At 44.6% G+C, this 13,524-nt stretch overlaps 1 protein-coding gene across 5 annotated transcripts in view; it reads left to right on the forward strand.

Annotated features, from left to right (window-relative positions):
* RBM20 (RNA binding motif protein 20) overlaps positions 1-13,524 on the forward strand; it is a 94,805-nt gene that overhangs the window by 55,836 nt on the left and 25,445 nt on the right. For all 5 annotated transcript variants that reach the window (XM_010714695.3, XM_019617811.2, XM_019617812.2 and 2 more), the window contains one exon: positions 11,829-12,939. In XM_010714695.3, the coding sequence (XP_010712997.1) occupies positions 11,829-12,939 (1,111 nt within the window). The remainder of the gene's footprint in view (positions 1-11,828; positions 12,940-13,524) is intronic.

The raw sequence follows: 13,524 nt of genomic DNA on the forward strand, positions 1-13,524 counted from the left end.
TTTTCCCCCCCTTTTTTTCCCCCCTCCAGCTCATCAGATAGATGAGACAAGAATATGCCACAGGGATGAGATTTGCTAGACTGCAATGCCGTTGTTTTGGGGCAAGTTCTTCCCCTGGGTGTGGAGAGAAACACGAGTATCTGATGACAGATGAAAATGCAGGTTAGGGAAAAGCAGAGACCGGACAGAGGGAACTTTTTCCCCTTCTGGAGAGACCCAACAGTGTGCAGCCTGTGTGCTAGGTGGCTTTTTCTGAAAGCAGACTGCCTGCATTGCTCTCCTCGCTTTCCTTCCTGCTCTGACACGGTGGAAAAAATGCCAGGCTGTCTGCTGCTGGGGTGAGCACGGCTGTGTCTGTCGCTTTGCACTGCAGCCTGCAGCCCAGTCCAAGCCACGTGTGGCAGCAGTAAGAATTAGCTCTGCTCCTGGATGGGAAGGTCCCGCACGGTTCCCAGGCTGAGCTTGCCATATGTGCTTCACGTGGCTGTCCTGACGGTTACGTGAAATGGAGAGTTCAGCTTCATGTGCAAGTGGTTTGTGTTTCTACATTCTGGTTAATGCAACACAGATGCAGAGGACTGAGTGAGGGCGTCTGTTGCAGAGCAGAGATGCAGCAGGCTTTAGTAAAGCCCTGTAGGTTTTACTAATGCCGCCTTCTTCCCTAGAATTTTCCGCTGCTTCATGATGGGAGTCGTGTGAGGGGACACCCTTGGGCCACCTGTTAAGTGCCCTCCCCCACTCACAGTCTTTTTCATCTCTGAAAAACATTATTATTTTTTTTTGTTTGGAGAAAGGCAGAGACTTGGGCAGTGGTTCTGTCATTTGGAGACGTGGGAAGAGCACTGACACAGCACTTGAAGAAATAAAGAAAGGGCAAGAAAGGAGGTCAGAAAAACTGGGCAGAGCTCCCTTTGGGTTCCTTTTTGTGTGTGTGTGAATCATTGCAGAATTACGTTTTTTTAAAGGTAAGATGTGTGCATTCACAAGCCCATTCAGTTTGCTGTTTGCTTTAGTGCAAAGTAATTTTGGAAATGACATCTTCCATAGAAGGATCGTGTCACGTACAAAGTGCCCTGCTACTGTGAAATGTTCCCAAGACTAATGCTATTAATTGCAACATGCAGGGTTAATGAGCTGCTGCCGTGTCCCACAAGATCAGTTGCTGTGAAGAGAGCTCTGGCTAATGGGGCCATGTACCCCAGGCAAAAACCAGAATATATGACTTGTTTGGGTCTCCAGGCATGGGAGAACAGCTAGTTTGTTTCTTGATTGAAGGGTGCACTGTGAAATGTGATAAGTAGAGGCAGAACAAAAGCAAAAAATTTGTCAGGAAAATGCTATTTTTTTTTTTTTTAACTAATCCTTGAATAATATGAAATATGGGAAGGATCAATAATTTTGACATCCAGATATAAATTATAGCATATTTTATGTTAGGGAGGTGCAAGACTTGGTCTTGAAAAGCTTGAGAAGCATGGATTGTGCGGGTTCAGCACTGCCATTGCTTTGCTTCAGTCACTGTGGAGCGCAAGCATGGCTCCGCATTCATGTGTCTGGGGCACTGGATTAACACTGGACAATGGATTTCCTTTCCTGAATTTATGTTGATTGTTTCTGTGATATTGGTGTAGCAGTAACATTATCACAAATACTGCTGCAGTCTTTCCCCAGCCACCCTTGGGTGGCAGGTAGCCTCCAACCACTTAATGGCTAAAACATGAAGTGTTGAGTGAAATTGTTATAATTTTATCTGGGTAACGCTTTTTGCCTTCCAGAGCAAGGGCTTGTTCTGTGTCAGTCCATCCCTCCCCGTCTTTCAGTCTTTGTTAGCATGGCTCTTGTTTTCCACAGCTCGCCTAATTAGGCTGTGACCCTGTCCCCCATAGGATCCCATGGAATTACACTGTGCAAAAGTGGGATTTTGGTGCTGATATGTGAAGAGACTGGGACCATATGGCATAAACATCAACTGATATTGTTCGCCATCCGCATTTGCTGTGTGTAATGCAACAAGAATGGCTCCCGGCGGCCACGTGACCGCCTTCCACTCCTTCATTTGGGCTGGGTTGCCTTGCCTTTTTTTTTTCTCCTCATTCCTAAAGTTGTGACTTTGTGGAAGGAAGCTCGTAAATAGCCGGCGTGCAGACAGCAGGTAGAATGTCAATGGGATGTTACGGGGAGGCATGTGCGTAACGCAGACATCGGCACCCGGCCCCACTTCCTGCGCACCCGCTCGCGGCTGCCCGCAGCCCTACATGTTGCAGAAAGGTAAGACCATGCGGCACCCCAAAACGCTCCCGGCTCCACCAGTGACGCGTGCTATGAGTGAGGGCTCTTGATCATCTTAAAAATTTGATTTTAAGGCACAGCGCTTTCCGTAGCAAAGTGAAACAGGCGTGCGCTGCTGCCCTGGCCGTGACAGCTAACTTGGATTTCAACTCAATGATCCGATCTGTTTTCTACAGTAGCTTCTTACACGGCTTTGCTTTTTCTAATACCGGGGCTCTCACACTTTAAGAGGCATTCCATACCTAATTGTATCCTATTGATTTTCCATGGTTAACCACCCTGTAATAAGCTTCAAAATCTCTGTGAGGAGACCAGAAGCAAAATTATAGTGATGTTATTTACAACCAATAGGCAGAGGATTATTTCTGAAAGTTAAAAGGGGTCAAAACACCAAAATATTTCAAGGGTTGAGTTTAGAAGTGTGTTCATTAGCCTGTGAATGGAGTTCCTTAGAATAGAAAGAAGGAAAGAATTGGAACTGCGTTATTAATGGTATTATTAATGGTTTTATATATTTTAATAACTTTATATATATATGTTTAATAACAAATATTAATAATTGATTAGTATGCTAAGACAGATTTGTATTTTCAGAAATAAAACATGGGACATAAAATAAGGAAATTTTAATGAAAATCAGCACTACTTTGGTGTGTTTTGTTTTTAAGCCAGCAGCAATCACAGCTTTCATGGACATCTTCACCTGGAAACAAAACTGAACCTGAGTCTGAGGGTTATGAGATTAAAAGATAATGGGTAGCACACGCTGTAATGTAGACTATGCAAGGCAGCAGGATGAATTAAAACCTTAGTCCTACGCGTACAGATCACAACTCTGAGCAGGGCACGTGCATTATGGTTTAAAAAAAAAAAAGAAAACAGAAAAAAGAGCAAGCAAAAATGAATGGAAATAATGCCCTGCTGAGCAAGAGAGCAGTGGCTGCGCATCTGCACCGACACTTTGGTCAACAGTGCTGGACAAATAGCCAACTGAATGGAAAGGACGAGTTAATATCTTCACACTTTTTCTGTCTTCACAGCTGCTGCATGTGCTGCTCCGAAACCTGATAGTTTTCATCAAAAAATTATTCTTATTTTCCTTCTTAGTGTACTAATCAATTTTACCGTAGGGCTCGAGACGCATTAAATGTCAGTTACTGCTAATTAATGCTGAAGGCAGGCAAAAAGAGAGAATAGAGCAAGTGACATTACTTAACATAAAATGCCTAACCCAATTTTGTTTCCTTTGTGGGAAGCTCTTTTGGTCCCCACTGAAGGTTTGAGTGGCAGTTTATTATTCAAGACAATAAATTTAACTTTTCAAAGCCAAAGGGCTCCAGCAGCTCTGGCACGGGCTGCATCTGCCAGGAGGGACGCGCTCAGGTCAGATTCATACCAACTGTTGTGTTTTAATATAAGGAAATAAATAAAACCTTCCACGTATCTTTCAAGATTCTTGTTCAAATTTCTCTAGCATAGAAATGTGGATGTGTTGAAGAAAAAGCGAGTGATGTCAAAGCGAGTGATGTCCATAGAAAAACTGATAGTGAAAGCTTCTAGGCCAAAATGTGCTGCGTGTTCCTCGTGTGTAATGGTATGAATATTATGGCCTAGTATTGAAATCTGATTTCAAAGGCCTCAAGAAAAAAAGAACATTTTTCTTCTGTGTTTTGTGTTTAAATTAAATATAACTGAAAAGAATGTGGGAGCAGTGCTCTTACTGTACGGAGATCGGCAAGGCTTTGCAGCCCGCTCGGTCAAGCTGGGTGAGGTGTGCATTGCCCGACCTGCGCGCTCCTTGCCGACGTGCTCAGTGACACATGCCATGTAACAGCTCTCAGAGGAGGCGGTGATATCGATTAATTACAAAATGATGACTTAGTTAATTATGTTCCTGATGACTTCCAGTCACAGGCAGTGCTTCTCAGCTGGCCCGGGGTGCGAGGAGAGGAGCTCAGATGCGTGCGTGGCTTCTGCCGCCCGCATTGCTAGCATTGGGAGTGAGGATTAATTTACTAACACAGTATTTCATTGAACTTCTCAAATATGTCATTGGAGTTAATGCTGCAGTAGATAAAACAGGTAACTTATAATATTCTGTTTTTTGCCACATATGACAGTCCTTTTCCCGAGCACAAATGAAACTACGTAGAAATAAAGTCGTTCTTAGAACTTCAGCATTTTGCAGCTGTATTTCATTTTCCTGTCTACAGACTGAAGGTATTACTTCTGTAGAAGGGCTTTTATATTGTCTTCTATTACTGTGAAATAGATTGGCTTTATTCAGATGAGGAATTATCTGTCTACCACGGTACGCTTTCTATTTTCTACATACAAATGGAAACTGCTGTGCTTCCAAGCACTGCAAGATAGTGAGACGCTCAGAATCATCATTTCCATAGTGGTTAACAATGCTGTTACATTGGCAGAAAGTGTGGTGAGATATTACTGTAATATCTTTTCTAGGAACTACTGTATGTCAAGAACTATCTTCCAGTTAGGCATTTGTCCTTGTGTAAAAAAACAAGACAAAAAACAAAAAAAACCTTTGAAGGGTTTCTGACTTTAATTGTAGTAACTTATTTTGTTTTTAGGCTGCATTTTCCTTTTTTCCTTTTATTTATTATGAGTTTTTCACGTCATTCACGTGAGCTGGGGCCGCTCACCCCGATACCAGGCTCTGCCTTCGCTGTAATGCCTGTCCCAACCTCCCTGCTATCCCTGTGGCTTCACATAACCACCTTTTCTTGTTTGTTTGTTTGTTTTTCAAACTCCCTGACCCTTGGTCTCTAGCAAGCCCCAGACTCTGCTCATCTCTTCCCCTGGGCATGGCACAAGTGCTGGCACAGCAACATTATGGGGACTCTTAGAGCCCCTCCTTACGGGAGCACAGCTGAGAGCATCTATCTGGCCCAGGGACCTTGCTCTATTGGGGGATTTGGAGCTCTGATCTGGTGCTAAGGCTATTTCTGGCAATTTCTAGTGCACATTTAAAATACAATTTTTTAGTATGTTCCTTTAAGTTCAGTAAATGAAGAATTGTTTCCTTGGGAAGCATTTGTAAATAGATGGCTGCAGTACAGCTGCATGAATTTGTCTGGCAATGTACAGGAGTTTAAAATACAAAGCAGTGCTGCTGTGTGCGCGCTAATCCTTAGAGACCTTGACATGTCATCAGAACCAAACAGCACTTAAATGTCCTGGAACAGGACATTTAAACAGCAACTTCAGCATCTGAAAATCCTTCCCCATAACCTTGGGTTCATGCGGTGTATTTACTGGTTACATCCTTTATTTGAAAACAGTTGAACTTTGCTTAATTAAATATTTACAGAGACGTGCATTGCAAGAGGGAAAGCAGAAAGAAGTGTAATAAACAATCTGGACTTCCATGCAAATAAGAAATGTCTTTCCATTGTAAAAAGTATACTGAAAAACAGTACACAGTAACAAGGAGGAGAAGTGCAAAGACCGCTACAAAATTCAAGGATACTTGATTCTTCTAATGCTGCAAGTGAGAATTGCTGTCTATGGCATTGACTTTGGCATTTGGAAATGGCTAAGCCAATAAAAGCAAATGTTACTGAAAAGAAAACAAAAAACGTGTGTTTTAATCAACAGTACAAAATATCTCTGCCAGAACTGCAGGAATCGATAATAAGAAATCTCACTGTGGATTGATCCAGACTTTCACTCTCACAGCTCTAAATAAGACAGAACAGTGTTTTTGTTGTTGTTGTTGTTTTAGATTTATTTTTAACAGAAAAGAGTGTGGTCTCTTCAGCACACAAGCAGATTAGCAAGGTGGAGGAGATGTCCTTAGAGTAATAGTGTTCAGAGGAAAAATGGAAAGGTGCATCATGGGTCCCTTCTTGGGAAGAACTTTTGACACTTTCATTGATGACTTGGGTGAAAAAGGCACCCGTTAAATCTACAGCTAGTGCCAAGAGGAGAGGATTTGCAAGTGCTTTGGAGGCAGCATAGGAATCCAGAGTAATCCTGACAAACCGGATCTGGCATAACCTGCATACAATATTGATGAGGGCAACGTGAAATGGTGACAAAAAATCCATTGGATGATCAAAAATGGAAGGGTCTGAGCTGGCCATCCCCGTGGAAAGTCAGAGCAGTGTGGTGTGAGGGATTCTTCCCAACCAATATCTCTGGTTTGCAGGGGAGCAACAGCTTCAGGAAAGGGGTTGGGTTGCGCTGCTGAGAAGGAAAGCAGTTGGGCATTACAAACAAGTGCAGTGTGTGAGATGAGCAGAAAAAGGAGGTTGGAGAAGTCCTAGCAAGGCAGGTTCCTAAGAGCAGATTAAATGAGTACATCAGGAGTCGCTGAGTTCAGCTTGATGCCACCTCGGAGTTAGTCCAGCCATCCTCCGAGCATCATTTCCAGCTTTGCGTCTGTGATCGCTGTCGTTATCTGAGAGGTAGCTGCTGTGTTTGCCCCCAGGTCTTGTTGCTTTGCCAGTGAAACTGATTTTTCTGCGTATAAACAAAGGCAAATAACATGTTGTGTGCAAGTTTCAAATGAGCATAAAGGACTCTTGGTAGGAGTCGGGCATTTAATTCCCATCACTTTCGTAAACCTCAAGCATAGCAGCTCTGCAAAAACATTTTATATTTCATCTTCCAGCTAACTGTTGGTTTGGGTGTTTGTCCAGATAATAGAGTTTACTATTGCCAAAAATATGCAAAACTCTCTTGGCAAAGTACATGTATACTTTGGCTGGAGTTTTACTCAGTTCGTCAGTAGTATAATAGAGGGCTTTAAATATCGTTATTTGGGATAAGAACGGTTTTACTTGCAGCTTATAAACATATTAAAGTGGCTTAAGCTTTTAGTGCTTCTCGTCATTAGCTGAACTTACTCCAAAATATGATCTTTTTTTTTTTTTGATCAGTTCTAACCAAAATTTAGCCAAAAAATAAGTTCTGCTGCAGATGGTGACGGAGCTCAAACGATGAAAGAGGAGGGCTTTCATCGTTTGGTTTCACTAGAAACCAAAATAAATATTTCTTGTGGAAATTCAGAGAAAGAAAACAGTCATTTGCTACCAGCCAGCTGCAATCTGTAATACAGGAAAAGGGTTGTGGCCATTTTTAACCAGTGCAACAGCCTTCATTGGGCTATAAGTGCTGCTTTTGTTCAACAAGCAAAAATGAACGTAAAACCCGTTTTCTTAATGAGATCAGCAAAACAACGTGATGTAAAACATTGCTATAATAATTATTTATTCTGATTACTACCGTATGCTTTTGAGATGGCTGAGCTTGGTCTTTTCCTCTTCCAGCATTTGAAATGCAGCTTTGCAGTTCCGTTGAATTCAGGCAGCCAAATTCTGTCCTGGGGTACAAACACATACTCTCCCTGAGGTACTGACAAAGAGTGCCTTTTTTATTTGAAGGTGGTTGTACCCATAATGTCTTTTCAGCTTCATCTACGTAGAATGTGATTTGTTTATCTTCAGTTTTTTTGTTTCACTTTTAGTGCAGCAGCAATTGCTTTGGATGAGTTTCAAGAAGGCAGTCCTGTGCTGCTTGAATAAATGATACATTACAGGGAAGGGATATTCACGCTTCTGCATAACAGTGTATTGTTGCTTTTGTGCTCGGATAATCAGAAAATGGTTCTCCTTCCTGTGTTCAAGGGTACTGAATTAAAAATTCTAAGTTTTCTGTTAGGAAAATTGATTCAGAAACACTTTAAAAGGATGAAAAACAGCATGTTGTTGCAAGTGGTCAGAAATGTAGTACAGGTTGAAGAGCAGTCATACATCTGGCCTCCTTGGATGTCTTCGGATCCTTGGTTACTTTAGTTCTGAAATAGGCACAGTAGTATGAAGGCCTTGGGAAAAATACATGTTTCAAAACATTTTGTAGTGAAAATAAATTTCTTTCAGAGATTTTGATGTCTCAGTATAGCTATACATAAAGGCAGAAGGTTTGTGGGGCAAGGGATACAAAATCTTAGAAGTTGTGCAAGATTCACAGCAATGAATTAATCTGTTTTGGAAGGCTTCAAATTAATTCTCTATTCAGCACTTCAAATATTTCTGGATAGAAATAATTTCTAAATAAGAAGCTGAGATCATAACTTCAGTAGTTTTGTTTGGTGTTTGTTTTTTTTAATTTATTTCTTAGTTCTTAGAGGTGCCCCGTAGCACTTAAAAACCCTGAATTTTGTCACTTGGGAACGAGGTCGGCCTGTTGTGATCAATGTATTCTGGGCTCAGCCTTTTCATTGCTCTCGCAGACGGGATTACTCCAATAATCCAGCACTCTGGATGCTTTACCTCCAACCCTGTGTGCTGCTCAGAGCTCTTGGATGCTAAAAGCATAATAAGGATTATGAGGGTAGCAGATGGATAGAATTGATTTATAGCAATATGGCCTTACTAATGCTTGCAATTTTGTTATGACTTTTGCAGCAGGTGATGCACATCTTCAACTCCCAGCTCCCAGAGCCAGGCAGGAACTCACTTGGTGCGTGGCTTTCGATTAACGAAGGGAACCACTTCTGTTAACCTTTTACATTGCTGACCTTAGAAAGAGGAACGTTTTGCAAGGATAGAGCTGACTTTGGCCACTGCAGGCTTAGTGAGGAGTGAGGTTTGTTTAGTAGTAGCCCCCACCCGAGCAGCCAGGGGCTGCGTGTCAGTAACCTGAGGATGAGCCGGGGTGGGAGCTGCGTGTGTACGAGAGGCGAATGGCCCCATGAAATGCCAAAGCCAAACACCATCTTCACATCGGGTTTGCAGTTTTTGGTGAGTTAGTAAAACTGCAGTGGGATGATTTGCCAAGTGGTGTTATTGAGTGTGTAAATACAATAATTCTATAATAGAAAGAGGAGAAGAAATTTTAAAAACTGTGTGTGGCAGTCCTGCACGCCTCTTACAGCCTGTATTTTGTAATGTAACAGAAATCCTTAAATTTGGGCGCTGCTCTAAGAGATGCTCTATACACAACTGTCTTCCTGACCTCTCATCTGCACATTTGCTTTTCCCACTGCCCCACAACCATGCCCTTCCTTCTTTGTCTTGATTAGATGCTAAAATATTCTGTTTCTGCTGTGGGAGGATAAAGTGTGCAACTGAAGTACCCTGAAATCTGGAAATGCAAACCAGACAGCTGAAGCCAGGGCCATTCCCAAAACTAGGAGTGCATGGGAATGACCCTTCTTGCTAACTCCGTTCCTCTGTGAGAGGCTGGGGGAACTGGAGCTTCTCCTTTCAACATTATTTTTCTCCCAGGTGAGGTAGCTCCTGACAGCCCCCAGCTGCCCACCACCAGCCTGCGGAGTTGGGGCAGAAGCTTGTAAGCCAGGGTACTCTGGCAGTGACTGCGTGCATGCTGGGGTCAGACAAAGTACAAGCTGTGCAGCAAGTCTAAGGGAGCTCAGGGGCTTGCAGGAGTATTGGATTGGATTCACAGGGAGGGACCCATGCCCACGTCCCGCAGGCAGCCAACAGAGCAGGGATGTGCAGGCTGCCCCACGGTCTTGCACCACAGCACAATTAGGTTGCTGGGAACAGCAGTCCTCTGCAGCTTCTGAGCCTGAAAGCATTACATGCTGTCTGCCGACTTCTCCTTTTATTTTAGGGCCACCAGGCAGTTCATATTTGTATGCTCTATAAAGCTTTTAAAAACAGTTTTACAGCTTGCTTAATGTACAGAACTTACAAACAGCTATAAAATTAAACAGTAGCTGTGAGCGTGGTGAGTCCCATGCGGTGCAGATGCTGGTGGCTCAGTACAGGGTCACTCTGTGTTCCCAGGCAGTGACAGCAGTGTGCATGCTGTGCTGATGTGGGATCCTCTGCTTGCTAAGCCCCTTGCACTCTATGGAGCTCCTGAGCACCTTTGGGGGGCCCTCAGCACCCTGCATGCTGGGATTCCCCCAGCCTCCCTCTTGTTTTGGCTGTACTTCCACCCCGTCTTTCATCTGTGGTCAGATTTATAGGAAACCTTACTATAAATGTGATTCAGAGATAGGGATGGAAGCCATGCAGGAAAACAAAAGGCACCTCAGTGCAGAAGCATGCTGGTGTCAGCTTGTGCTGACAGCGAGTCTCGTCATTACATAACGATGCACTTATCCAAACGGCATTTTGTATTTTTGGAGACAGATGTGCCTTGCAGTTGCTGGTGGAAGTGAAATGTTAAACACGAAACCCATTCATTTTCTCTTAGTCATACTTTGGATTTAAGCAGATGTTTTCCTAATTTGTGGTTTTCGAATGTAGCATGCTGACAAGACATTTATCATTAGCTACAACTTCATCCATGCATTTGTGCAAATTGGCTGATTATTAACAGTGAGCGCTGCATTGCGGTTGATGTGTAGCCCCTGCTGCTTTGAAAGGCCTAAATCAAAACTCTAAATACAGTTTTACAATATAAATTAATTGAGCTTTGGACTGCATCCCTTCTACTCGAGTGCTCTCTGCTCTCATTTTCAGGGCCAGCAGCCATCTGTAATGTGTTGAGTTGTTGTGCCATCTATGAGCAAAGGCTCCTGTGGGTGGAAGAAGCGATGGCTAACATTTTTCTGATGAGGGCATGAAAATGGCTGCTGGTATCCAGCATGACATGCAGAAAGAGCACAGCCATAGGGTAATGTATGTACACGTGCACTAGGCTGGCTCTACCATTGGTGATGCTGGAAGTAGAAGGATGCAGGGGACAGGAAAAGCAAGGTGGGCAAAGTATTGCCTGATATTTTCCTTTATAACATTTCACTTGCTTATGATGAGAGTAGGGGTGGTGGTGAGAGCAGAGGAGATCTCCCAAAGGTGCTTTCCAATGCCAGGACCCGCCGTACACCTCAGTGTGTCATCTCCTATATTCTTAGTTTTGGAATTCGAGCAGGCAGCTTAGTTACTGTGTATTTACCCCACGTGTAAGACTTAATAGAGAACACTCAATGCACCTGTAATTTCTAGATAGTATAAAGACCTTGATTTTCAGCAGATTACACTGCAGAAATTTTGCCTTACATTCCAGTTGTGAAGTTCTTACCAGGTTGGTTTTACAGTTCCATCTGATGTCCCTTTTTTCATTTCCTCCTGCTCTGTAGGAAAAGGTGGTGCTGGTCCCACCAAACATAACAGTAACACCACAACGTGTGCCAGAGCAGAAAGGGCAAAGGTTGCATAAAACAATGAAAAAACAGATATTTGGGGGATGCTCTTGTGTTGCCTCTTCTCCTGGTCTGCTTTATGAATATGAATTATATGGAAACTTAAAATGAGCTGAAGGCCTGATCCAGGGGGTCTGTGAGGGATGAAATGAAGATATTCAAGAGAGGTATCTGATTTATGAAGGAGACAAGCACCTTTTTGATTGAAAATGGTATAGCAACAGAGTTTTAAGCAAAGGTGTTGGATTATGACTGCTTTGCTGACCACTACCTTGTTCCCTCTGGGTTTAGATGAGTAAATCTATCACAGTGACAGCTTGTCTCATGCTCGGCAGGAGGTGAGCGCAGTCAGATTTTGAGTGAATTTAGCTAACCCGATCCTGATACTTTGCAGCGCTGCCAAGCTCCTGGAGAAGAGCCCGTTCTCCGTCAGTGCCCCGAGCCCCCTGCTCCCCTCTCCGGCCAGCCTGCAGCTGGCCCAGCTCCAGGCACAGCTCACACTGCACAGGCTGAAGTTGGCTCAGACCGCCGTCACCAACAACCCGGCTGCCGCCACAGTCCTCAACCAGGTGCTCTCCAAAGTGGCCATGTCCCAGCCGCTCTTCAATCAGCTGAGGCACCCCTCTGTGATGGGTGCTTCTCCGGGACACTCTGCAGGTGGCCCTCCGCCAGGGCCTGGCATTGCTAGCACAAGATTCTCCTCTGGCGGCATCGCCTTTCCTGCACAGAGCGCGGGTGGCAGCCTGGGGCCCATGCAGGCCCAGACCCCCAACGCCATCGTCATGAGTCCTTTTGGAGGTGTCATGGCTCCCACCTCCAGCCAGCAGCCTGTGGTCGTTGGACTCAACAAGGTGGGCCCCTCCGCCTCTGCCGCCGCCGGGGGCTTTTATGAGTACAGCAAGCAAAATGTCACCGCCCCGCAGGCCTACGCCTCGGAAGGGGATCAGCCCGGCTTCTCTTCAGCAGTTGGGGCTCGCTATGAGGGGCCTTTTGGCCCCACTGGCCCGCTGAAGCACGACTCTCCAGCAGGGTTCCAGAAAGATGCCTATGGGGCAGCGCCTGCCTTCCCCGGCGATCCGCACGCCGGTGCTCATCCAAAAGGAGATCCCAGCCCCATCTTACATGGCACTGGTACAAGCAACCAGTGGGAAAATATCCCGAATTTCTCCAGCCAAAACAAGTCTGACCTCCTGCCCAGTGACAGCATGTGGCCATCAGCAAGCCAGCAGCCGTATGAAATAAGAAACGAGCTGTACAACCCCGAAGAACCGACACCTGACACAAAGTTTAGCACGGCCGCTGCCCCAGCATTCGGCAGGCTCAACAATAGCAAGCAGAACTTCAGCAGCCCCCGGCTGAGGCAGAATGAGGAGCTGAGCGCCGGCACACCCGATCTGTCCATGAGGTCACTGCAGCCCCACGAGCTGAACGACCTTCATGGTGTAGCTCCTCTCCATTTCCCCCACGTCTGCTCCCTCTGTGACAAGAAGATCTTTGATCTGAAGGTGAGTGATTTTAACGCGCCCAGGGGCAGCTGTGGCGTTCAAAGGGGTTTCCCTGTCCGTCTGTCAGTTGATTTATCTGTCTGCCTGTCCTAGCATAGTCTGTCAGCCAGGTCAACCTCTATCACAGAAACAGAGTTTCGTAGGGCTTGTAGCACTGTAAATCTGTTCTGTGGAAACTGCTGGGTTTTCAAGATCTGTTTTTGTTCTGCATTGCGCTGTGAAAATGTGGAGAGCAGTGTGTGTGCACAGCAATCTGCCACTGGGAGGCTGTGGTCCTGGTGTGAGAAATGCCAGATCCAGACACGTGTCATTCCCATGTCTGATGGGTGTGAATCAGGGGGAGGAGGAGGAGCTTGAACCTGATCCCCCCCTCCTCCAGCCAGTATTGTAATTGCACATCTGCAGTTTCGTTTAGCTGTCTTTGTTTCTATCCTAAAGCATTCCTGATAGAAGCTTTGTGGAAAGTTGCTTGAACAAAATAGCACTTCTCCATAAAATGACTTTGATAATTTCTTTGTTGGGATGTCTTCCACCTTCCAGTAACTCAAAGAAAAGAATTAGGACTCACTGTCCTAGTGGCTTTGG

Source organism: Meleagris gallopavo, chromosome 8 (genome assembly GCF_000146605.3).
Source record: "Meleagris gallopavo isolate NT-WF06-2002-E0010 breed Aviagen turkey brand Nicholas breeding stock chromosome 8, Turkey_5.1, whole genome shotgun sequence".
NCBI lineage: Eukaryota > Metazoa > Chordata > Aves > Galliformes > Phasianidae > Meleagris > Meleagris gallopavo.